Source organism: Cyrtonyx montezumae, unplaced genomic scaffold (assembly GCF_038088225.1).
Source record: "Cyrtonyx montezumae isolate F1298 unplaced genomic scaffold, pur_monq_1.0 scaffold_16, whole genome shotgun sequence".
NCBI lineage: Eukaryota > Metazoa > Chordata > Aves > Galliformes > Odontophoridae > Cyrtonyx > Cyrtonyx montezumae.
The window spans coordinates 1,752,262-1,777,248 of record NW_027071892.1 but is presented as its reverse complement, the minus strand read 5'-3'; the positions used below and the strand labels follow the sequence as shown (position 1 = coordinate 1,777,248).

Here is a 24,987-nt window from a genome sequence, read left to right as displayed (position 1 = left end):
CTTGCATGCAGCTTGCTTTATTCTTTCCAAGGGACTGCTTAACAGCATGACTTTGGGACAGATTTGAACTGAAAAAAAACCCAAAAAACAAAAAAAAATTGAGACTTCTGGGGAACATCGAACCTTGTTACGCCAACTCTCAACCAGTTTTGGTTTCCAAGTGGATAAATCGTTCCATTCCTACCAAGCAACAAGTGCGGAATCTTCCTAACTGTGGCATGCGACAGGTACCAGCGCTTATTGCATAGGGCTGCTGGAGGGAAGCTTCCTCTTAGTTTTCCTCTTTGGAATTCCCCTAAGCCTCTAACATCTCAGCTATGACTCGCCTGGCTCATTTCTTCCTTATTTCTATAGCCCTGAGCAGTGAGAGCAGCTCTCCTGATGTTCTGGTGCTGAATCCAGATTGGAGGAACAGGAACCACCTGCTTTCCTAAGGTCAGTTTTTCCTCAGTTCTCAAATGCTACGCTTTTGTCATAGTAAATTCATCTTATGTTACCTGCTGCACAGATCCGTAACTGATTTGTGTGTCAGTATCTGAATTTGTATTGATTGAAGTATTCTTAGGATGAAATCCAAATTTGAGGGGGTGAAATTTTTGAGAATTTTTAGTCATGTTAATTGCTTGAAAACGTGTAGTTTCAGGTTTTGAGAGGAACATGCTTGTTCTTTGTATAGATACTGTTTAAATGGAAAGTGAAACTGTGGAGTGTTGGAATAAACTAGCTTGTTTCCATTCTTCTGACTCCGACTAGAAAACGTTCAGGTTTAGGAGGGCAGAGGTTCTGAGTTGGAGGAGGTCTCCGAATATAAAGGTAGTTTGTCTGCTCAGAAATAAGCAAGGTGTCTGCTGTGCCACTTTGTATCACCTCCCTGCTGAGATGGGAGAGATGGGCACAGCTGTGACAGCAGAGGCACTGCTGGGTTCAGAAGGCAAATTCTGCTCTCAAAGATTTTCTCAACTCTGACACCTGCAGGACAGCACGCCATCAGCCTGCCCGCACTTAGCTAAGGCTGATAATGTTTTGGGGCTTGTTTTTCTAGTCTGTTATTTGTCACTAGACAATGAAGTTCACAGAAGGGCAGAAAATCCTTCTGGCTGACATCTATACTTTCTCAAATTTCTTTGAACTCATCTGAAGGAGACAAAGGAGAGTAAGGTAGGACATAGAGCAGGTTGTTTTCCAGTGTCATCTCAGTTCTTTCATTTTAAACCACTGCGTAGGTAAGAAGTCTTCTGTAGGTAGAAGTATTATCTTTTGTTAAATCTCATAATACAGCAGGAAAAGGTAATCAGGTTTTTGGACATATGCTTCTCACAGATTTGAAGTAGAACCCCGGACTTCCAATGCTAAATATACGCTGGGCACTATTATCCTTGGCTTCCTAGTCTAATATGAAAATTGAATTGTAGGGCAGGGTCCTTCTGCGCCTGAAATGACTTTTTCTTTTTAAATTTTCTTATCCTCTGTACTTGTGGGAAGATTGCTTTATTACCTGTCAGTCAAAAGAGTTCAGGAAAGAAAACCTCCTGACAGATCTTCTCAGAAACATCTTTCTCATTTTTGAAAAAAACCTTAACATTACTGCTTTTGTGTAAATCTTCTCTTTCCTCTTAACTACCACTTGGTTTTGGCTGGTAGCAGACTTCATTCCCTGGTGTCAATTGGTAAATCACAACTGTTCCCCTTATTTACAGAAATCTAAAATGCACCATCTAATTCATAAGACTCTTGTATGTGATTTAAGGGAGCACCTTCTGCTTCATTAATTGGATTCTTTGTCCTGGTACAGTGATGCTCACTATTTCTTCTACTGCTTTACATTTGTAATTCTTATTGCTTTGCTTGCACTGTAAAAGAGTGCTGAACAAAACCCACCAAGAGTCTTCCAAGTGAATCAAATGGCTATGCTGTATTTGAAGAAGACAGCACTAACATGGATGTACTCTGAGTCATCATAGAGTTAATACAAAGGGGGTACAGGGAATTTAGGGATGGAGTTAGAGTTAACAGGCTGCTAGGGAAATGAGGTGTTATTTCAAAATTAAAATTAAAAATAAAAATCAGTCTTCACAAGCACCCAATCAGCAAAGGATAGCACCTTCTGAAAGGCCTGGAAATACATTGGGAAGCACATCCTGTCTTCTTCACCTAGAACTTTTGTTCTGTGCAGAGGCCAAAAGCAAATATTAGTGCTGATGTCCTATGGGACTTTGGGCCACTGTCATCTTCCTCAGAGAGCTGGCTCCAGCATTCACAGCTCTAACACATGAATTTTGGTGAAACTTTTTAGTCCTCTGATGTGAAAGTATGCCAAATGCTCATTTTGGCAGCACCGTGCAGGACCCAGGGGACTGTATAATCAGTAAACTCATGTATGAAACAACCAGGAAAGTGACTGAGCAGTACATTCACCTACGGCCTCAGAGGGCTGCTGGATTCCATGGGATGCTGTGTGTAAAAAAGGGGAAGTCCTGGGAAAGCAATTGCTGTTGTAAACATGCTTAGTAATGTTGGGTTTCATTTTCTGTGCTTCTGTTAAAACATGCAGCCAAGCACTCACTACCCAGAGGCGTAAACCTGCTCGCCTATGGCACACCCTTCATATAGCAATCTTCCTCTTTCCAAAACTCCCTTCTTTTTCCCTGAAGCTTTAGGCAGAATGCTTTCCATGGTCTCACCATTACTTTAATGCAGTAGCACAACTGTTATTAAGGGTTTTTTAGTTCAGCAAAAGAAACCACAGCATCTGAAATCCAGTGTAGATAGTTGAAAGGCAGATTTGTGTAGATTTATGTCAGCCCAACGCAATGAAGAAAAAAAGGGTAAACTGATGAAAAGGATTGAGAAAGTTCTTCATTTTTGAAAATCTTAATTCTTCCCAAGGCAGAATGCTACATTTATGTTACTCTTGTACTCCTGGGTTGTAGCTCCTCTTACTTCTTTCTAGCTGGACTTTGCACTGGCAAGGCTTCTTCTTGTCTGCTTCTTGACAGCTTGACCTTGTAATGAAAAACACTGGGATAGCTGATGCTGGAAGGAGCTCAGCTGCTCCAACACTGCTGCTCAGGCAAGGCCACCCAGAGCACTCTGCCCAGGGCCATGGAACAGCAGCGCTTCTGCTGATTGTCTCTCTGTCTCTACCTATGATCCAATATAATTTTGGGGCTAATGTTTCAACAGCATTATTCACAGTGTGAGAAACCAATATTCTGTGAGGCTCGATTGTGTTTAGATTTCATGTTAATTCAACACGGAGTGTGACAACATGAAATGCAGCAATAATTTGAGAAATTAATGTGATATGTTTATAACCTTCTTCTTGGTTCTCATTAAGGTTTGTCAACTTCTGCTTTCCATTTATAGTCAGTCAATAACCTCAGCTCTTTGTAATGTTGATAATGTAATGAGGCCACACAGTATGAAAAAGGAGAAGTACCTGTTTGTAGGTCACTCCTACACATAGGGCCTTGCTATGTCCACCTGCTCTCCTAAGATTTGGCTATAGTGTCTTCAGTGAAAGAATGCAGAGAGGTACATTTCCAAGCTGCACAGTGGGACAACTTCACCCAGGGCTGGGAGGGAAATGAGGATTAGTTCATAACAGAATATCTTGCGGTTGTGTGACTGGTTCTGCTTGCTGCCTTCACCTCAAAATATGATTCTTGATGCCAGTCTGAAACTTCTCATGGTTGCAGTGTGTGAGTAGGTATTTTAACAGGGTGCAGACTGGAAATTTGCTGGTTGTCCATTCATGTTGGTATCTGAGTATTACGGTGGATTGAATGATTTGGACCAGCAACCCAGGGAGCATTCATATCAGAGATCTGTAAGCACTGAGAAGCCAATATTTGTTTTGGAAATAGTTTGATAAAGATGGTGAATAACCAACATGTACACTTATTCTACTGTCTGTGGAATGTTTGAGCTTATGGTGGTGCTTGCTGCACTAACTGGAAGCACATAGAAGGGATTTAAAATGAGGTGGAGGACAGATAAACTTTATATAAAGAAATGCAGAAACGAAGCATATCTCAGTTCATATAGAAACGTGGGATTATATTTTTCTATTATTTCCAGTGGTGAGGGAATGTCTCCTAGTGCTGTCCACAGGTCTCAGGAAATGGGATGTACCATCCCAACCAGAAGCTGCTGACCCTGAAAAGAATTGGACATAGCAGTGCAGAATGGGGTCCTTATTCCATTCTCTTCATTGCAGTCTTCTCGTTCCCTCAATAACTGCTGGATCTGTGCTTGCAGCACTTATATTCTGATGAAGTTATAGAAGTTGCAGTTGATTTAGTACTTGACAGGTTGTTTTGGCACAAGTGGTCAGACTGCAGTATCGTGCTCTCTTGACTGAAGTGAAAAATGGGCGAGGCTCACTGCAATCTGCATCTAGGTCTATAATTTTAAGTCAGTGTTATAACTTCACTTGAGATTTATCAAGCAGTACCACCTCCAGTGCCTTCTGTTTTCAATGCCTTGTGACGAACAGAAAGCCACACTAAAAGCTAGACTTTTACTCTTGGTTGACATTAATTGTCTCTGTCATAGCTAACTGTTTTGTGATCTGATTTCAGAAAACAAGAGACAAATCATGGATCCAGCATCTATGTCTGAAAATGGCTATCTTGATTTGCTGCTTTGTGATATTGATCCAGTGCATCTATTTACATTCTCAGATCCTAAGTCATCTGGAAATGAATGTGAATTCTTTGCAGGTTAGTAATACACTAAAAAGTACTTGAATAATTCATATATAAGTCATTGCCATCTCTTCAAGTTCAAGTGGCCATCCAGTAGCAGTTTGTTCTGGTGGTTGGACTAAATTCATTAGGTGCTTTGTTTTACAATATGATAATTTTTTCTGTATAAGTATATAATACAGTGACTGCTTCCAGAAACTACCTTGTATTTAAAGGCAGGTGCAAGGTGCTAAACCTGATCCAGAGCAATTCCAAACATCAGTGCCAACTGGAGAGTGAATGGATGGAGAGCCTATCTGAGCTGAAGGATTTGGGGGTATTAGTGGATTAAAAACTCAACGTGAGCTGACAATGAGCACTTGCAGCCCAGAATGTCAATCCTGATGTATCCTATGCTACATCAGAAGTGTGGTCAGAAGGGTGAGGGAGGTGACTCCACCCCTGTGAGACCTCATCAGATTTCTGAGTTAACTGTAAGATACCGAGAGTTCAGTTCTGTTCCTAGTTAGCCAACGTGCACCAAAAAGCAAAAGCCTTACGCTGAAATAATACATCTCCTTTTAAATCATGTCCTGTTTTCTGTTATTTTTCCTTGGCTATGGTATTAAGCCTTATTAAACCAATGGCAACTCCTTTTTCATTCTAGATCCTGAAGTTGATACCTGCAACTATGAACAACTCAGTAATATGGATTTCCTGTGTACAATGGAAAATGATGAAAATGGGGATGAGTTGTATCTTTCTTCCAGTGCCAGAGATGCTTATGCTAGAATAGGTATGAAAGCTTCTTCTTTTTTCTTTTTTTAAGCTCTTGGTATCTTAACATGACTATCCTTTTCTACAGATCTGATATTGCTATTTCTTACAATTTTCACTCTAATGCAGTGGGATATATTCTTGGGTCCTCATGCATAGTAAGTCTAACCATGGTATGGCTTATATTCAAGGGTCCTCATGCACAATAAATCTAACCATGGTACCTAAAACCGTGCATTGTGGGGAAACAGATGAACAGCAGTCTGTGGTTGTCAGGGGAAAATCGATCTATTAATGGCTCCTTCTGCTTCATACTTCCTGTCTCCACTTCTCCTTTCTCATGTTCTTTGTTTCCTGAGCAACAATTTACAAGAAAATCTTAATTTAACTCCTTTATTTCAGTTATACTTCAGAATTCTGTGAATGATAGTAAACAGTTTTTACTGTGAAACTTACTGTGGCATTACTGTTTTCCTGTCTGTTTTCTTCTTGGTAGCTGAATTAGCAGAATACGTGCTCAAGGATCAGCATGAGAAGCAGGTGGAAGATGCTTTTGGTAAGATTTGTATGGATGAGTTTTATCTTCTTCACGACAGTGTTCTGGATAACAACTTGTGCTGTACTTCATGCTCACAATTAGAACACTAGTAAGGTTTTTGTCATCAGGTATCCTCTTCCACCATCAGCTTGCTTTCACCCAGGAAAGTTGTCCAGATGAATTCTGAGGATATTTTTTTTTGTTGTTTTGCAGGATTTTCTCAGCTAGCAGTTATATCTGTGGCCAAACTGCTGATCACCTCACCATAGCAATAATGTAGGCTCTGCTCGACTGTCTAGTGCAGTATAACTATATATATCTATATATCTAGTGCAGTATAACTATAGTTCAGTATAGGCCTACAAGAAGCATCAGACTTACCAGCACTCGACACAGATGATTCATTAAGCCTGACACACCAAAAGGACTTATGTGTATAAATTCAGTTCATGCATCCTTATTTCTGTCTTAGGATGCACAAGGTTGCCTGAGAAACCATGTCAGATTTTGCTTCTCCCAGATCAACACAGCAAGGGTATAAAATATATGTAGACAATGATATCTTCATATCAGTACCTGACCTGAGATATTTGCTTGATATCTTGAACAAAATCATTGTGGCACAAATGTTTACTGTTTTAGAGAATCTATGTTAATGTGTGGCTGCTGAGAAATATGTAGATTCAGAAAGATTCAGAGTATCTGCACATCCTCTTTTATGCTTGGGGGAAGTAGTTTGGAATCACTTGATAAAGGTCATATAATATCCAGGACAATTAATTCTGGCTACAAGAGGCCAATGTTACTTTTAAAATCTTTTGTGCTGTTCCCTGGTGTATTTAGAATTTATAGTGAAGAGGTTGAACCTAATGGCAAAATTGGTACTGATCTTAGAGGAAATTAAATACAATATTAATATTTATGTATTTTTCTGTAGAAGAATGGTACAGACAGCTTCACAGTTTTATAACATGAAGATCAGTACCAATATAAACCAAAAATTTATAACATCTAAGATCAGTACCAATATAAACAGTTTAGAACCCTTTACTCTTCCACTAAAACAATCTTCTTCATATATATAATGAGTAAGTATCTTTACTGTTACAAGATCACACAAACTCTCTAATATAGCTATGATCCAGCTATGATGTTTAATTCTCTGCTCATAATTAGCAGTGTTTTGGTAGCCACTGAATTTGTCACAGTACATTGTCTTCACCCTGGAAACTAACATATGGTGACAAAATCTATGGTCAGAGTTCTGTAGGCTTTCTAAATCCTATAGATTTGGGTATGTTTTGCAGCATGTTTTATTTGGAGCATGTTTCATCATTGTAGTCTTCTCATGTCATTCTGCCACTTTTATATCCTCCTGTCACATTTCTAGGAGAACAAAGGTTGAGATTTGCAATATTTCATCTTTTTAGCAGGGAACCTTATTTTGGATGAAATGGCTCTTGAAAACACTGAGAAATTCACTGATGTAAAGATGCAGAAATGTCACAAAAGAAGTAAGTAAGAACAGTGAGAGCCTGAAAGGCTCTAGAGTTTGGATTCTAAGTTTGCATTACAGTACTTTGGTTCTATATGCAGCCTCAGTGCTTTTCTCACGTAGTTCTTCAGTTCTTCAGTGACACAAGCAGGTGTGCTTCCTCTGACTTTTCCTATCCTGTATGGACATTGAGTGAAAACTCAGCCCAGCACATGCTTGCCAATTTGCAGAATCTGTTTCTCTTTAACATGACATAAAGTATGTTATATTTCATCCCCCCCCAACTTTTTTTTTTGTCATCCATGTGAGAATGTTAACTTTGTTCTCAGTGTATCTACAGCTTAGCAAGCATCAGTTCAACTATTCCAGCTTTATCAGCAAGAAAAACAACAAAACTATTTTATTTCTGTCCAAAACCAAAATTTATAGCCTAATTCAAACTTCAGGATCACAGTAAATTAATACAAGTAAGAGTATTCACATTCATGTTTAATATATTGGCAGTTCTGAAGTAGATGAAATGAAACTGCTAGCATCTCTTTATACTTTAAATAATAATTTTATACAGTGGAAACTTAAAATCAACAAACTGAATTTTCTTTCTATCATTTACTGTCACCTTTCTTTCTTTCAGCCTTTTCAGGCTCTGCAGAGAGTTACTCTGATGCTTCAGAACCCAAATACAAGAAAACTGGTAAGATACAGGCTGAATAGGAAACGATTATTGACCATACATTGTCTCATGTTCCATAGTGCCTTCCTGGGTTAGATGTTGTAGGTCTGCCTTGTTGAGAAGATCATCTGTCATGGATTTAATGATTAGCACAGTGGTGCATTTTCATGCTTCAGTGCTTCCAGTAGTGTAGAAACTGCTGTAGGATCACATGCTTCTTATCATGCATCAGTCCAACTCATGATAGAAAAATGACTTTGTGTCTAGAGAGGCACAACTGAATTTTTCTAAACCCACTTGAGGGCAGAAAGCAGACCAGTCATGAACTGGAGCAGTAACAAACTTTGTAACTCCTCGTGTACACCTTTTATTTATGATGGGTGTGTGACTCTAAACAAGAGGATCAATACCAGGAAATGCCAAACTGTGGCTTAGTGTAACACTTCACAAAAATCCAGTGAAACATCCTAGTAAAAATAACAGCTCCTTGGCCCAGCCCGCATTCTACAGTTCTCTACGCCAAAGTAATCAGTCAAAAAGGCAACATTTCTAGATTGTCAGACCATCTACAAGATGTGGCCAGCAAGTGGCCAGCAAGCAGGCTGTAACTTGTTTCCAAGGGAAAAGCAGTGCTCAAGTTCTTACACAGCTGTAGGATAAATGTCCTCAGGCATAACTAATCCAGCAAAATATTCTTTCAGAATTTATGTGAAATCCATCACCTTTGGAGAAAACTACAGTCAGTTCTGAGAATAGGGTGTGGCAGAAACAAAGGAAGTCTGCAGGTCACTTCAAAAGAAATGAGAACATTTCATTTGATAAGAAACTTTTTATAAGCAAATGAAAGCATTCAATGCACTTGAGCCTCCCTGCCCATTTGTCCTCTTCTTGATTAAAAAAAGTGCTGTGGGCAAGTTGTAACTCTTATAACTCAAGCAAAGTAGAAGTTTCTTGGGTGTTTGACTGTTCTTTGAAAAAATCCTCTTACCACAGTCTTACAAGCTTCTAAGCACAGCATCAAAATCCTCTCTTTATTGTACCTAAACCTCTCTCATCTCATGCAGAGTGTGTGTCCTTGAAGCCAATTTAACACTTTGTTGTGCCATATCTGTCAGTCATTGATGTGTAGGACTGTTCACATCTAAACATATCTGAAGGTTTCTAGAAAGAAGACAGGCCAGGAAAGATAAAGAAAATGAAAAGTGTGAACTGCTGAAAATAAATAAATAAATAAATAAAAAAGTGAACTGCTGCAGAATTTCATTTACTCTTTAGGGTTTGCTGAATAAATTTTGGAACACTATTTATTATTTTTTTTCCACAACAGAACTGATATGACATCTATTATCTATTATTAATATCTATTATGATATCTATTGATCAATTTTAAGATGTCTACTGATACCTCTTCTATGTCCCCCTTAGCTTCTAGCAATGAAGTAACTTTTTCCTATTGTTGTTGTTGTTTTGTTGTTTGTTTCTTTTAATTGTTTAAGTGGATACCCCTACAGTACCAGCAGGGAATGGATGTTTCCTAACGATGTCTCTAGATGGGCATTCATCTAATTCCACCTCACTGACTCATCAGCACACGTCCTTTTCTGTTCCAACTATCAATGCATTGGGAAGCTTTGTAATTCCTGGTATGTACAGTACAGCTGTACACTCATACATTGGTTGTTTTGTTGTATCTTTTGAGTTTGATCATTGACCATGAACAGTAGTAGAGAAAACAATACGGCAGCCTCCTCAGTCTGAGACTTAAAACTGAGACACTCAGTAATAGAATGAAAATATTAAAGATAAATTGCAAGTATTTTACCCCTAATTGAATAGAATGAATCTTCTGTTTAACTGGAGAAGTGCAGATTAATAAAGAAGAGATCAGAATTAATTAATATAAGCTAATATAGAGAAATATGTATTGGCCTCAGAAGAATAGGGAATAATAAAATTTTCAGAGTGAGCTTGTGTTTAGTTCCAATTTCTTTCTCATCCATGTGTTTGTAAAGGGCTGCTAGATAATTATATTTGAAGTGATAGATGCTATTAGTGTATTTGCAACAGCAGGCCAAAATCTAGTGTGGAATTTTTTATCAAAAAGTGAATAATTATCCAAGAGATGGGCCGAGTTGTCACCTTGATTTGATCATGTTGTATATAGCAGAAGGTGTGCAGGCTGCACTGGCAAGAGATAATGACAAAGACAGTCTAATACCTCTTGCTGTTAAGACTATGCTGGAAATGAACCCAAAAGCTTTGTTTAAGTTGGAAGCCTGAAAGTATCGATGTGAATCTAGTTGAGACAGCACAAATTAGCAGAAGAAATTTTGTCACACCCACACAAATTCAGGGCTATGTATGATTGAGTTACAAACATTCCATCAACAAAAAATCCCTGGTTTAAGTTCAGAGGGAGAACGCTCACTAAGTGCTTGTACAGCAGTTCTGTGCAGAGGAGGGTAAACATTCATTCACATACGTAGTATCTATACATTTTCTCTCTTCTTGATCTGTGGTCTGTACATTTATGAATTTTGTCCTGAGTACTTTGGCTTAATGGTATTAGACTTTGTCTTTTGACTGTCAAAACACTGTGGTCACCAAACACTGGGTAATCCCTGTATTTCCCATTTATCGTAGCTTCTAAGAATTTATTCCGATGGGTTCTGCATCCCTCATGTGATCCATGTACTGTGAAAAAACATAAGGTCATAAAGTTTTGTTTCATAAAATCTCTGCTGGAAGTATTTGCCCAGAAAGTACAAGAAATGATAATTATCTCTGAGAAGGCTATTTGGTTTTTGTTTTTAGAAACTTTTTGGAACAAGAAGACTTTGAAAAAAAAGAAAGTAATGACTCTGCTGTTAGTTTCAGGGTCTTCGGTACCTTTGATTCCGGACTGTCTGCCACTTGGCATGAAAGACAACAGAGAGAACATAGACTTTGTGGATCCTGCTCAGCAGAAAATTAATTATTTTCTTGGAAATGGTACATCTAATGCTATTAAGTATCCGGGTAAGAACAGTAATCTTTTATCCACATAAATAGGCAGAAAGTACTGGAAAGTCATTGTTAACAAAGTACTGAACTCCCTCATTTCAGTCACTAATATCTGTGATACACTAAAAAGTGTCATTTGTTTCTTGCCAGCACTGACTTCCTCCACTGAATTAATGGTATCCCCAAGTTTTCAAGTTAATTTAAGTGGTAAGTATAACATCAGTTTGTATATGTACAGTACTTGGATTGTGGGAGGGAACACACTGCTTTGTATTCAAAGCCAGTTCACCACTGCTGGTTTACTGAAGTTGACCTTATTCAGGAAAGTAAAAAATAGTGGCATTTCCTCCTTTATACTGATCAGTGGCTGCTAAGTCTAGTCCCAAGTATGAGGCAGGTAGGGCTTGTAGAGCTCCAGGGTCAATTATAAAAAAATCAGTTTTCTACATAGGAAAATCTTACCTAGTTTAAACTATTACAAAAGCCCCATGTGTTTGAGCACCATCAGAACAGGAAGCTATGCCATTACTGTCTTTGCCTGAGCATCTTAAGTGCTCTGTGCTGGAACCCATACTGCAGTCAGCTTTTGTAAGACCTGTAAAAGCAAGGTTTTACTTAACTAAATGATACAGAAGCCCAATATACAGAAGGGCTTATTAAAAAGTTAAATAAATAAATCGGAGTCTTTTTCAGGCTGTAACAGTCCCACCTGGGGTAGCAGCCTCTCCTCTGCAATTGTCTTCCAACTGTCAGAGAGCAGGGAGATTTGTTTTCAGCAGTTCATCTCTACGAAATCTGGCCATTACAGCTGCTCGCAGTTTAGTACAAGTGCTTCGTTGCCCTCTGGTGGCTAACCCAGCACATAAAAGCACAATTTTGAAGGGATTAATAAGCAAGCGCTCCAAGGTATGGGAATAACACTAGTAAATGTTATATACTGCTTTTACTTTTGATGACATAAACCATTCCTATGTGTGAACGCGAATTTTTGCACGCTGACATTTGAAAAATAAGCAGTGGATGCCACCTTGGTATGGTACTACTTCTGCTTCACACTGTCAGAACAGCTGTCATCTTGTTGAGTGCCACACTGCCTTGGTTCAAATCAGCTGAAGTGTACTCCTGTGAGCCTTTCTTTCCCCTTTCTCATGTGAAACAAATGATAATATTTTCCTGACAGTACATGGTTTATGTTGCAATGAACTTGAACGCTTGGATTAATATTCTTATTAAAATTAGTAAAGCTGAATCAGTAACCATTTGATTATCTTTCTCAAGTATATTGTTGTATTTCTCCAGGCTTAGAAATGTTCAATGAAGTCCAAGTTCCTGTGCTTCTTTCTGAAAAAACTTCAAGAAGACCGAGTGAGTTTATACCCTTTGAACTTGAAACTTCCACAGTTTGCTGTATTTCCTTCCTTGCAGAATAGAAGCTTGCTTTAGGAATTATCATTATTAACAATTCATTAAGCTGTTCCAACTGTCTTCAGCTCAATACCTGCTTTTAAGATCTTAGACTTTTATGCCTTAGGACATCTGGCTACATTTCCTACCCAGGAGATTAGTGTCCTTAGCTGTTTTATCATATGCATGGATATATATCTCCAGAGTGACTCAGTTCTTAGCTGTAAAGGTATCTGTCATTCCTGCACTCTTAACTGAAGTAACTGGAGTTGGATAAATCCAAGCCTATATGCTTTATGGGAGCTGATGTATTTTGACCATATTACAATCATGTTCTTAAAGCATGCTGCAGCAATGTTGTCATTTTTGGTTTCTCCAGTTTGCATGTGTGTTTTTTTTCTCTAGGGTCAGTGGAAGCTTTCTGTACATCACTTATGGATTATTTCCGAGATGTATGCAAATCTGTGTCTGTGGAGCGTGAAATGTCTCTTGATCACATGTATATTGATGGTACACTTATGCAAAGCCAAATTGAAACCAAGCCTGGGAAGAACAGTGTAAAATCAGTGGAAAAGGATTTGGTAAATTATAGTCAGCAAGGAAAGGAAAAGGCAGTCCTCAAAAGAAGACAAATATTTGAAATACCAGGAGCTAAAGAGTTGGAGACTAAAGTGATTGTGGTGCTGGGAAAAGCAGGAATGGGAAAAAGCATTCTTGTTCAGAAGATCTGCCAGGACTGGTCCAATGGAGAGTTTCCTCAGTTTGAATTTGTCTTTTGGTTTGACTGCAAAGAAATAAGCTTGCCTGAGAAGTGGTACAGCTTGAAGGATCTACTTCTTGATTTTTTTGTAAAACCTCAGGAAGGAAGCAAAGAGATCTTTGAGTACATACTTCAAAATTCTACTAAAGTCCTTCTGGTTTTTGATGGTTTGGAAGAGTTGTGTGGCCATGAGAATTTTCCTCATTGCTCAGCCAGGCAGCCTAACAAAGACTTGTGCCGAGTGAAGGAGCTGCTTTCAGGACTCATCCAAAAGAAGATACTCAATGGCTGTACTTTGTTACTTACAGCAAGAACAAAAGACAAGGTGTGCCAGTATGTGTCCAAAGTGGATAAGCCTATTGAAATAGTAGGATTCTCCCCTTGGCAGAGAGAGCTGTACATAACCAAATACTTTGAAGGATTACCCTCATGCGATAATGCACTGAATTTAATCAAAGAGAGTGAGTACCTCTTCAGTCATTGTTACAGCCCTGTTATGTGTAGATTTGTTTGTTTTCTCTGTGAAACAGTACTTGAAATGGGAGACAAAGGCCTTCCTTCAACTCTTACTATGCTCTACCTGAAATTTGTTCAGCAAAAAATAATGCCTACAAGAACAGATGTTACAGATGTTACACTCATGCAAAATCAAGAGGATCTTGCTACACTAGCCTGCATTGCCTGGTACCTTGGAGAGAAGCACCAAAGTGCCATGAAAAGTGATCTTCTTCCATCTAAGAAAGTTAGAGAGTTTGCTCTGAAATATGGATTTTTCCTGCCGTTTGCATTCCCCAAACATTCAGGTACAGGAGAAGAAGAATTTGGGACCATGTTCTCTGATTTTGTCATACAGAATTTCTTGGGTGCACTTCACCTTATGTTAGCAGAAGGCATCAAGGACAAAAGTCTATTAAAGTACCTGTCTTTTCCATCCAAAAAGAAAAAGCCTTATAACTGGTTACACTTAGTGCCTCGATTTTTGGCTGGATTGTTGTTCCTCCAGGATGACACCTACTTCTTCTCCCTTTCAAACAAGGGTGTAAAAAAATCTACCAAGAAGCAGAAAATGCTCCTGAAGTACATTAAAAGGTTGCAAATAAACAACCTCTGTCCAGAGAGGTTACTTGAGCTTCTGCACTGTATTTATGAAACACAAAACAATTATCTCTTGCAGCATGTGGCCTTAAGGCTCAGAACAGACCTGTCTTTTCTGGGCATTGTTCTTACACCACCTGATGTCCACGTACTGTCCTCTACTTTAAAAAGGTCAAGAAAAGAATTTTCCTTGGATTTGCAAAACAGCAGTATTGACATGCATGGGCTAAAAGGCTTGGTCAGCCTGAAGAATGTGACATCATTCAGGTTGGTCATTCTCTGTAGATAGCAAGTGTCATTCATAAAGCTGTGTGTAGATGATGCTCCCATGAAGCAGCAGTCATATCCATTGATTCACATTTCATCACTTCACAGGGCCTCCCTCAGTGATACAATCAGGCTATGGAAATATTTAGAACAAACAAAAGACTACGAACTGCTGAGAGTGTCAACAGAAAAATTTGTTCTTGATCCCTTTAAGGCAAAGACGATGAAAGACATCAGTGACCTTTCTGACCTTGTGGAAATGCAGGAGATAATAATCAATTGGTAAGCTTATTTATGATCAAGATCCCTCTTAAATTCTTTTTAAAGCACTGTTTTGGTTATTAAAATGTTTATTGTGCTATATTCTACTGTGATTTATTTAGTGTGCAAGATGCATCTGGTTGCAGCAGCTATGAAATTCCTGCCATAAAAAACTTGAGAAAACTAGAATTTGCGTAAGTGAAATGCTTCTTTGTTGATTTTTATGTGATTACATTTAAGACTGAGTCATGAGGATTGTCTTTAGTGTGTCTTTAGTTCATGGTAAAACATAAAGTAAAACCCATTTATTTACATTTGCTCATCTTAACTACATTTAGTAATTTATGTCCAAATAAAAAAAGTGTAATTTCTGGATCCTGCAGTGATACAGATCAACGTTGTTCTATCAGTTTTGTTTGATTTTACCAAAATATAGCTTCTTATAATCAGATGCAGATCTCATGTCAGGTTGCAATATATGTTGATTGTGATCTAAATGCCTGGGTAATAGTTTTTCACCAGAAATATTCAACTATTCAATCTGACTCTTCTGACATCAATCTTCTGCCCCGTCTGAGCATAAGCTGTGAGAGGAAAAGGTCAGAGAATGCCTCCCAAATTAAATATGTAGTACAGTTTTCCTGGAAGGAAGGAGATTGACTTGGAAACATTGTCTTGAAAAATGATGTTTATTAACTGTAACTTTTTACAGACTGTAAAACAGCTTCCAAATGTAGATTTTTCTCCCTTCCACTGCTTAAAAGTATCCTGTCTTAGAGTGTTAGGTATTTTGGGAAGAATGTAAACCAGTGCAGTGGAGAATTCTCACCAGGTCTTCATCTCGTTCTTCGCATCTGACCTAATGCAGAACTATAATTCTGGGCCTCACTTCTGATTTTATGATTCTTTCTCTACTCAATTCCATCCCTACTTTAATTTTATTTTAAAATTCTGGTTAAAATTCCATGCCTTTTAATTAGGCAGATTTTGTTCTGATACAAAAGGAATTCTAAATGAGATTACCATCTGAGGGACAAATTTGATGAGCAAATGCCTGGAGCTGGAATACTATAGTTCCATTTGTGCTTTAAGCTGTAGTAGAATGTTGATCTTAAATTAGTTTGAATTGCCAATAATTGAAAGAAAAAAAAAGAGAATGTTTTTTCATTTCTGTTATCAAGATTATAATACTTAAAATGATAAATCTGCAAAAGTAGAAAAAGAGAGCAGAAACATATGAATTTTAAACCAAATGAGAGTAGTCTTGCAAAGAGCATTAAAATTGGCAAATGCAGGTACTGCTTCTGTGCAAACCACCTCTGTGCAAACAGCTTTGCTCTGTCTGACTTTGACTTTGTTGGTCCTCATCCAGAAGCTTCAGAGCAGAAACACTACTGCCGACTGTAGGGAATGGTTGTTTCTGAGGAAGGTGAACTATCTGCCATCTGGGGCTGCAGAGGAAGAATTTATCAAATTAATAACTTCTACTGTTTCTTTTTTGACCATGAAACAACTGCTGCATGTCGACATCTGTTTATTTTTCTCCAGTCTGGGTCCAGTGTGTGGCCTCCAAGGATTCCTAAAACTCGTGGAAATTCTTGCAGCATTTCCATCACTTCAGCATTTAGAGTGAGTAAAGCTGAAGATTAACCTTGCTAATGCTACTCCTCAGCAGCCCATGATGAAGAGGGAGGTTGTTTACCTAAGAAACACTTCATTTGCAACAGGACTGCTTATTCTGATGAACAAACTGAACAACAAAAACATTCAGTGAATACAACTGCAAAATGTGAACTAGGGCCCTTCAGCTCTATTAGGGCACTCAGTAGTGGCTCATTTGATAGCCCCTCTTTCACCTCCCTGTGTATTACCCAGTGATTAAAAGCCTATGAGGTTGCTTGCAGTGCCCCACTGCTTGCCCATGTGTTTTTTATTTCTCCTTACTGGTTCTGTAAAAGACATTAAAAAGACATACTCAGCTAGTATCTGGTTTCATTCTGCCCATGCATCTTCATGCTGTCTTTGTCCTTTTCTTTATCAGGAACAACTTATTAGAAATAGTTTTAAGAATTCCAGTTACTACTAACTCTCTTTTATGACAAACAAGTTATCTTCAAATTTTAAACTGCTTTACACTAGAAACAATGGTAGCTATAATAGCCAATATTTGGCATCCTGTCTGTGGGAAAATTACTGGGCTTTGAGAATGCCTTTAGTCAGTAGTTCAGCCCATGAGCCATTTCTCTTTATCAGTTCTTTGTGTGACATCTTAGGAAATCAACAGGGCTATGAAATTGAAACAAGCCCAATGTATCCTAGTGTTGTCTGTCAGATCAGAAGGTGAACCAATAGCTGAAATTGTGATTACTGAAAACTCTTTCCACCTGGATACCTGAATGAGGAAAGCTTCTAATGCTCCATACCTGGCAGAGTTGCTGTTTAGGTAGGGATATGTGGCTTCTGCTGCATTTTATCAGTTTTGTGTTTCCATGTGCACAGGAAATCTCATTTCAACATAGCTGGAACACAGCAATTTCATAACCATTTTAATAATCTTCAGCATATGGTAGAAGTAAGACATTAAGTGCTTCCATTTGCATATCAAAGGAAATGGGTCAAACCATTCAACTAGGCTGCACATCTGAAAAGCAGAAAGCTGCTTATTAGAGAAGCTGTGTGACGTTTCTTGCTGATTGAGGACACTGCTGAGAAGCAGGTACTCAAGACATACAGAATGGACTCTAAGGTGAAAAAACAAAAAAAAATATATTAAAAGGAAACCTAATTCTCTCATTTTGTCATCATCCAGCCTTGATGCTTTGAGTGAAAATGGCATAGGAGATGAAGGAGCGAAGAGTCTGTCTGAAGTCTTTCCAACACTGACATCACTGGAAACATTAAAGTAAGTTTCGAGGTTAGAAATTCAGATTTTTTTTTTTAAGAAGTAGATTTAACCCAAAGAGCATAGGAAACTGTCTGTTAACAATTACAGGCAAGATACACATGGCATGATACAGCAATTAATCTATGGACACATTTAATCTGTATATTCATTAGAGAAATACTTTAACACCGTGGCAATTACTCATTTCCTTCCAAGGTTTATAATTTGTCTTTTTCCCTGCATTTGCTCTGAACAGAATGTGTAAACTGCATTAGAAAATAAAAGATAGGATGCATATGAATTATTGAAATGTTCTGTCAGAGCTTCCTCAACAATTAAAACAATGCAGGGAAGAGCAACAAGAGCCAGGCCAAGGCAGAAACATGGTTAGGGCCACAAATATCAAAAGGCGAGAGGAAATAAAGGAAGTGAAGTGAAGTTGAGATTCAAGGAGTGTTCACCTAGCTGCTTCTGACTTTAATGAGGGAGTGGGAGAGAATCACATTGCCAGCACCAATCACCACCTCATACAATGAAGATTTTCCTCTGCTGATGCTACAGGGGACTGAATTTTTCAGTGGAAATTGCAGTTTGCTGTTGTCTTTTCTTCCCTTTCAACTTCTGCTCTAGAAACCATCCAATTTCACATTCCTCTGAGGCCATTAGTCTACCCACTGTAAATGCGTGGGTTTTCTTCCTCTTTTCCTTTTTTTCTTTATTTTTATTTTTATTTTTACTGCTCTCCATTTTTCAGAAACTTGCCAAATTTAACCAAGAGGATAATCTTGTTTATAGGAAAAAATTCTTAAAATTCAGCCTTGTTCCCTTGTTTCGAAGCAAAGGTTTCAGGGTAACTTAAGGCTTTATCATATTGCATTGTAGCATCAAATTTGTAGCTATAAACTCTAAAAATCAATTTGTTATATATTGTAATCAATTACAATAAATGTACTCAGCTAACAAAGCCATCCCATTTACTGTAGCTTGTCACAGAATAAGATAACAGATGTGGGTGCAGAGAAATTAGCTACAGCTCTTCCCTCCTTGTCTTCATTAACGACACTAAGGTAAGTGGTTGTGTCCTGTTGGGTTGTTTAATACAACATTCCTCGCTGTATCCATCAGAAATTACTGTAAAGAGAATAAATTTGCAATAGACAGGCTTTTGATTTCATTCTTGCACAAAGTTTGTAGGGATAAGGTAAATGTTTGACTCAGTGAAAACATACAGAAATAATCTTAGGAAAATAACAAGGGCTATGCTGGTATTTAAATCCAATTCACAGCACTCATTGATCAGTAAAAAATACAAATATATACAAATATACACCCAGGATCATGGTCTATTACAAGCTTATGCAGAGCTTGCAAAGCCAGCAATGATAGTACATCTTTGCAGATAGCTTACTAATGGTCCATCCCACAAAGTATTTGGCACAGGCATGAATGAAGTGCCACAGGGCAATGCAGGGAAACCAGTCTGCAGTTCTGGAATAGTTTGTTCTTGTGGAAATCTTTTGAATGTAGCGTGCCAAAGCTTTAATCCTCATTTTCTTGCAGACTTTTAATTCACTCTGATGTGTCTGGAATTTCTCATTATTCATTAAAAATCATCGACCTGTTCTTGCTGTAGCTGTGTATGCTGGAGGATATATATGGCCATGTGCCTTGATATAGAAAATATGAAACTGTTTTAAAGATTAACTGCAATTAGGTAAGGATAACCACAGAGGTTATGGAGTCTCTTTCTCTGGAGATGTTCAAGACCCACCTGGACGCCTACCTGTACAACCTGGTCTAGGGAGCTGCTTTGGCAGGGGGGGTTGGACTAGATGACCTCTAGAAGTCCTTTCCAACCCCTACAAGTCTGTGATTTTGTGATATCTGTAACTCTTTGATCTAATAGTGAGTCTGTTTACAATGTCCATTATTCAATTGTAACTATATTGGTTTTGTTGTCTGCAGCTTGTACAATAACAGCATTTGTGATTTTGGAGCAGAAAACCTTGCAAAAGTTCTCCCTGCAATGGCTTCTTTGAGAGTGCTAGAGTGAGTATGGAATCTATTGAAATGGCCCAGGAGAGATGATCTGTGCAGATGTTGAAAATTCAGACCTTCAAGCTATAGGCAAAGGAGACAGAAAAACTTTTTTAGTGTGGTTATGCAATGCATAGAGGCTGACATTTGTTGAGACAGAAAATTATGGGAAGATTATGCGGTGATCCTTGATCTGCATTTGCCTGAAATTCTGGAGTGCAGCAGAAAATTCTTGAGAGGACTGATGTGATTCTAGGAAATGCTCAAGACTTGTCTTGGTGCTGCCTATCCTTATAGGGCAGCTGTGCTTCATTCCCAGCCTCATGTGAAAGGGAAATGTGCTTATTTGGAGTACAGATAGTCAGGGTTTAATGAGCAGTTCACCGTAGATGCTGTGGAACCACTTGAGGCCACCACAAGAGAAGTAACTTTCTAGTTTTTTAAATACTTGGTAATAAATGATTTGGGTTTGTTTTTTTGAAACATGGATCTATTTTCTTCTTTTTTTTCCCTCATCCACAGATACACTCCTATGTTATTTTTGCTTTTGAATGAAATGTCTGATGGCACTGCCACGTGACCTGATCTGGATTAACAAGGTGTTTGGTTTTTCCCCCCTCAGCGTTCAGTATAACAAAATAACAGGTGTTGGAGCCCAGCAGCTGACTGACAGCCTAAGAAAATGCCCCCATATAAAAAATCTGGTGTAAGTCTCTTGCTATATTGTTTGCTGTATCTTAAGTCTGATTAGTCAGATTTACAAGAGGCAATAAAAGAAATCTCCAAAATACAGAAGTATTCACACGAATGTTAAAAATGTACTGCTGGTTTCAGCAGCTTTAATTCCCCATTGCCGCAGGCAAGCAAGCTTGTTCAGCTTTAAGGTCAGTTTGCACGCCACCGTTTATCTTCTGCTTTCCCAGTGTAGCTGGTATCTGTGCTGCAGGACTTGTATTTGAAGGATAGACAGTGAGCAGCCATCATTACAGGCTAAATAGACTGAAGCTGCCAGTGCATGTTTAAAGAATGGGAGTTTGATAGGAAACTAAAGAACAGTTATGGAGACAGAACTGTAGTGTGTCCTATAATCAGAATCAGGCATTTTATGGGGGAGTGGACTTCTTTGGAAGGAAAATGTATTTTCCTTTGTTTCGTAGCTTAAATAATGACTGGAGGGAGGGTGGGGAAGAAAAGCCAAAGGAAAACTCCATTATCTCTAACAACAACAACAAATACATATATATATATATATAATTATATATAATTATATAATATAATAAATATATTAAATATGTTAATATATAATAATGATATATAAAAATAATAATTATAATATATATATACCAAAAAACAAAACAAAACAAAACAAAAAAAACCACAAAACAAAACAAAAAGCAGAACCCCCCCAAAAAAAACTATGGAATGAATTGTGTTTTAATTTTTTTTTTCTGAACTTGCTCTTACAGGATGTGGAATCCTACAATTCCATATGGAGTTCTTGAACACCTTCAGCAGCTGGACTCTAGGATCAGTGTGTAGTTCAGATGATCCTACCTACAAAGGTAATGTAAATCCTGGCTCCTTGAGACAGCCAGATTTGGTTTGTGGTAGATTCTCGTAGGTCTGACTGGCAGCAGGAACAGCAGCAGCATCTATGTGGCTACATAAACAGATGCTGGCATATCTCTTTATCACACCCTTTTCCCCCATTCATCTCGATCCCCTATTTCCCTAATGCCAGCACGAGCAGACTGCAAGAGCTGTGAGGATAAGAGTGAATTTCATCAAGAGCTCCTGGTTCAGACCAGTTTGGTGCCTGGCAGCAGGCCTGCTAACCTGCTATCTTTTGTTGCACAAAACTAAATAGCTCTGCATTCTTCTCATGAGTTCTGTACTCTTCAGAGGTTGTTTTGTGCTGTTTTTCACTGAAGTCTTTTAATTTCTCCTTTGTTTAATACAAATCCACCACAACTGTTTTGTCTCCCTATGAACCTGTGCCTGTACTGTATTCAGAGCAAACCATTAGTTTCTATATTCCTCTTTGTCAGTACATTTTGTGGTTTGCCCACTCCACTGGCTGCCACTTTCACTTCATTGATTCTGCCTGCGCAGTCTCAAGGAACCTTGAAATAAATGCCTCCTTAGCAAAGAATACTTTGCTGATGATCACCAGGATTGGACCGCCTTGACATCACTGGTCTGACAAACTGCAGCAGGCAGTTATAGGAAGTTATGATTTCATTTAATATTTCTACTCCCAGTTTTCTGCTACGTGCTTTCTCTTGCTCTTGTAAAATAATAATAATAATGCAGGATGAATCAGTGAGATGATCTCTGCAAGGATGAAGAAGTCAGTCAGATCAGACAGCAGAGACTCTCCAGCTTTCCTTCAATTGGCCAACATCACGCTGCAGTGATTGCAAGGCTGCAGCTGTTCTGAATAGTCCTTCAGTTGTCTTTGGCTCCCAAAGCCATGCAGGAGCACCAAGGTTTTGTATGACTATTGCTCTCAGTGCACTAATCACCACATGCAGATTTAGTTATTTTTATAGCTCTCGTCAGACTACAGGTTTTGGAGGGCTCAGGTGCCTTGCCAGCTTCACAAACTAGCTTTATACAGCAGAACAGAAAAGCTGTAGTGATGATTAATAGCTGACAGCACAATAAATTACCAACTCCTTGTCATGGTGAAAAATATACCTACCTGGGAGAGAAGATGTTAAGGATCACAGCACTGCTGGGAAGCCTCATAAAGGCAAAGTTTCCTCTAACTCCTTGCATCTTCCACAACCATTCTCTTGTGTCTGCAGTGCCTTTTTGTGGTACAGGTTGCCATGTCAGTGTAGTACCTGAGCATGTGAGAAAGCCTTTATCTTCATTACCACTGAGGATTGGTAGCATCAGGAAGTCTGGATCCTGTTTCCCATCTGGAAACATCCAGCACCCACAGACAACTGTCATGTTTCTTCAGAGCACGTATCTGTAGTCTTGGCGATGTTAATGGCGATTAGCTGATGTGCTTGCATCTGACGTACTGTTTCCATTGTTTCACAGGTAACATAGAGAAGAGGGGAAGGTCTCTTCTGTGTTTTCCTATCTCACCACTTTATGAAACAGGAATTAAATGCCAATTTTTATGACGGTGGAAACATTAAAAAAAAAAAAAGTCACAATGAACCTTCTTGGTCATGCTTGAAGTGGGTGAATGATGGTTCAAATTTTTAAGGTCATTTAAAATGCTTTTTCAAAACTCAGTTGTGTTTCCACTGCATTGTTGAACAGTTAAGTAATATCATTTCACAGAAGAACATCTGGATAATTTTCAAATTTAAAAGTGAAGAGGAGTCACCTGGTCATTGGCAGTTGAAAATTCTATTGACTCTTTGAAGTGTATGCTGCAAGCTACTGCACCTGCAACATCTGAAGTAGTGAGAGATGAAAACTAATTGTTTTGTGGTGCCACTGATAAATGCATTTAAGTTTGTTTTGATTATGGACCACAAAAGTTGGAGTTTTCTCCTAAATCCAGATTAAATGGAAGTGTTTGGGTCAGAAGCATAAGAAAAAAACAGTCTAGAAAACAGTCTGAAATTGTAATGTTATCCTTGGGAATCTAGAAGTGGTTCTTTTCTTCATGCTCATTACTTATGCTGCCTTAAAGGTATTTTTTATCAAATACTGTCTTGTTACAAAGAGTCAAAAAGACTGGAGGGAGAAAAGAGAGAAAACAAAACTGAAAAACTATCAGGGATTTTTCTGATGATGTGACAGAAATCCAATTATACACTAATAGCCCAGTACACAAAAATCCTCAGAGTGACGTTCCTTAAAGGTTCCTACTCTGTCACGACTTTGCAAATGTGAGCGTTTTTTTCTATTTTTGAGTGAAATAATTTCACTCAGTATGACATTCTGGGTTGTAAAGTGTCAGCTAAAGTATTTGTTTATAGAATTCTGAGAAGCTGAAAATAAAAGTTGTACTTCTGAAACCAATTCTTCTTCTCATTCATATACCTAAACTGAGAGACAACAAAATGCACAAGCATCTACTTTATACTTGAAAATGAAATCACTACCTTGTGTTCTTGATGTGGTCTGCTTCTACAGAGTTATGAAGAATTGGGCAATGATAGGAAATCACTTATTTCAAATAATTATCATGGATCTTCTCTGCTGGCTTCAGTGTTATTTGAGCCAAATCCTGGTCCTGATGAAAGCAATAGCAAAACAGTAGTCTCCTTTCTTTTTCTTTTCTTGCGCTTCAGCCTTCTGAACACAGAAAAAAATATTATAATTGTACAGAGGCAACTGTGAGGACTAGCACTCTGGTCGCATGTCTTTGCAAGCTGGAGATGGGAAAACAAAGTAGGATGGTAGAAGTTAGCATACGCTGTGCTACAGATTGGCTGTGTACCTCATTTTGTTAGCTTGGGGTTAGATCAACAATCTCATTTAAGTCTCTTTTGCTAGGAAGCACTGAAAACATTGACCAAGAATCTTTGCAAATGAGCATCTCTCAACTCACCTTCCAAATATTCTGCTACTTGGATTAAAAACATCCCCAATTTAAACAGTTCAAAACCTCAATCTTAAGTCTTTCCAGCAAATTACGTTTCCACTAACATTTCTGCATCTGCAGAATCCTGACAATTTAAAGAAAGAAGGAAGGTCTTCTAATTTGTTGCTTTTGTTCATAGAAGTCAGGATCCAGACCTAGTATGTGGAGGCAATAGTACAAGAGAGCAAAGTGAAAAACACTATGGAGAATACAGTTCTCACGAGAAAATTATATTTTCCTTCATCATCTGCTTCAGTCTTCCAGTTCTAGCCAGAAATGTGGAAAAATCTCATTTATGTCCCTCTCTTTAAGCTGCTTGAACGGGAAGTAGCTTGAGCTAAATTCGGTGTGACATTCCCATCAGCCTACAACACTCCAGCCACGCAGAGCTACGGGTGACCCTCCTCCTGGCTTCCTTGAACGACACTTTGGATGACAAATGCCCCTGTAGGGATATATTCTGCAGACAGGCTTCACTGTGACTGAATCTAAGAATATGCTAACTGTTATGGAGGCAGCTGAATGTTACAGCACTCTGCACTGCTAA

The 24,987-nt window shown here is 38.5% G+C and overlaps 1 protein-coding gene across 1 annotated transcript; it reads left to right on the top strand.

Moving 5' to 3' along the window:
* The first annotated feature begins 1,086 nt into the window (after window positions 1-1,086).
* Window positions 1,087-23,177, top strand: CIITA (class II major histocompatibility complex transactivator). The gene is made up of 20 exons (XM_065732313.1): window positions 1,087-1,158; window positions 4,584-4,724; window positions 5,356-5,484; window positions 5,962-6,021; window positions 7,434-7,517; window positions 8,133-8,192; window positions 9,668-9,814; window positions 11,043-11,189; window positions 11,325-11,381; window positions 12,474-12,539; window positions 12,984-14,700; window positions 14,809-14,982; window positions 15,084-15,155; window positions 16,510-16,590; window positions 17,771-17,863; window positions 18,829-18,912; window positions 19,811-19,894; window positions 20,505-20,588; window positions 21,349-21,444; window positions 22,937-23,177. Exons 2-19 carry the CDS (start codon window positions 4,601-4,603, stop codon window positions 21,419-21,421), a joined length of 3,336 nt encoding a protein of 1,111 aa, XP_065588385.1. The 5' UTR covers window positions 1,087-1,158; window positions 4,584-4,600; the 3' UTR covers window positions 21,422-21,444; window positions 22,937-23,177.
* Window positions 23,178-24,987: the final 1,810 nt, after the last annotated feature.

Coding starts and splice junctions, on each gene's coding strand:
- CIITA (XM_065732313.1), top strand. CDS start 4,601: ATGGATCCAGCATCTATGTCTGAAAATGGCTATCTTGATTTGCTGCTT. Junction 4,725..5,355: donor TGAATGTGAATTCTTTGCAG/GTTAGTAATACA, acceptor TTTTCATTCTAG/ATCCTGAAGTTGATACCTGC. Junction 19,895..20,504: donor GCTTCTTTGAGAGTGCTAGA/GTGAGTATGGAA, acceptor TTCCCCCCTCAG/CGTTCAGTATAACAAAATAA.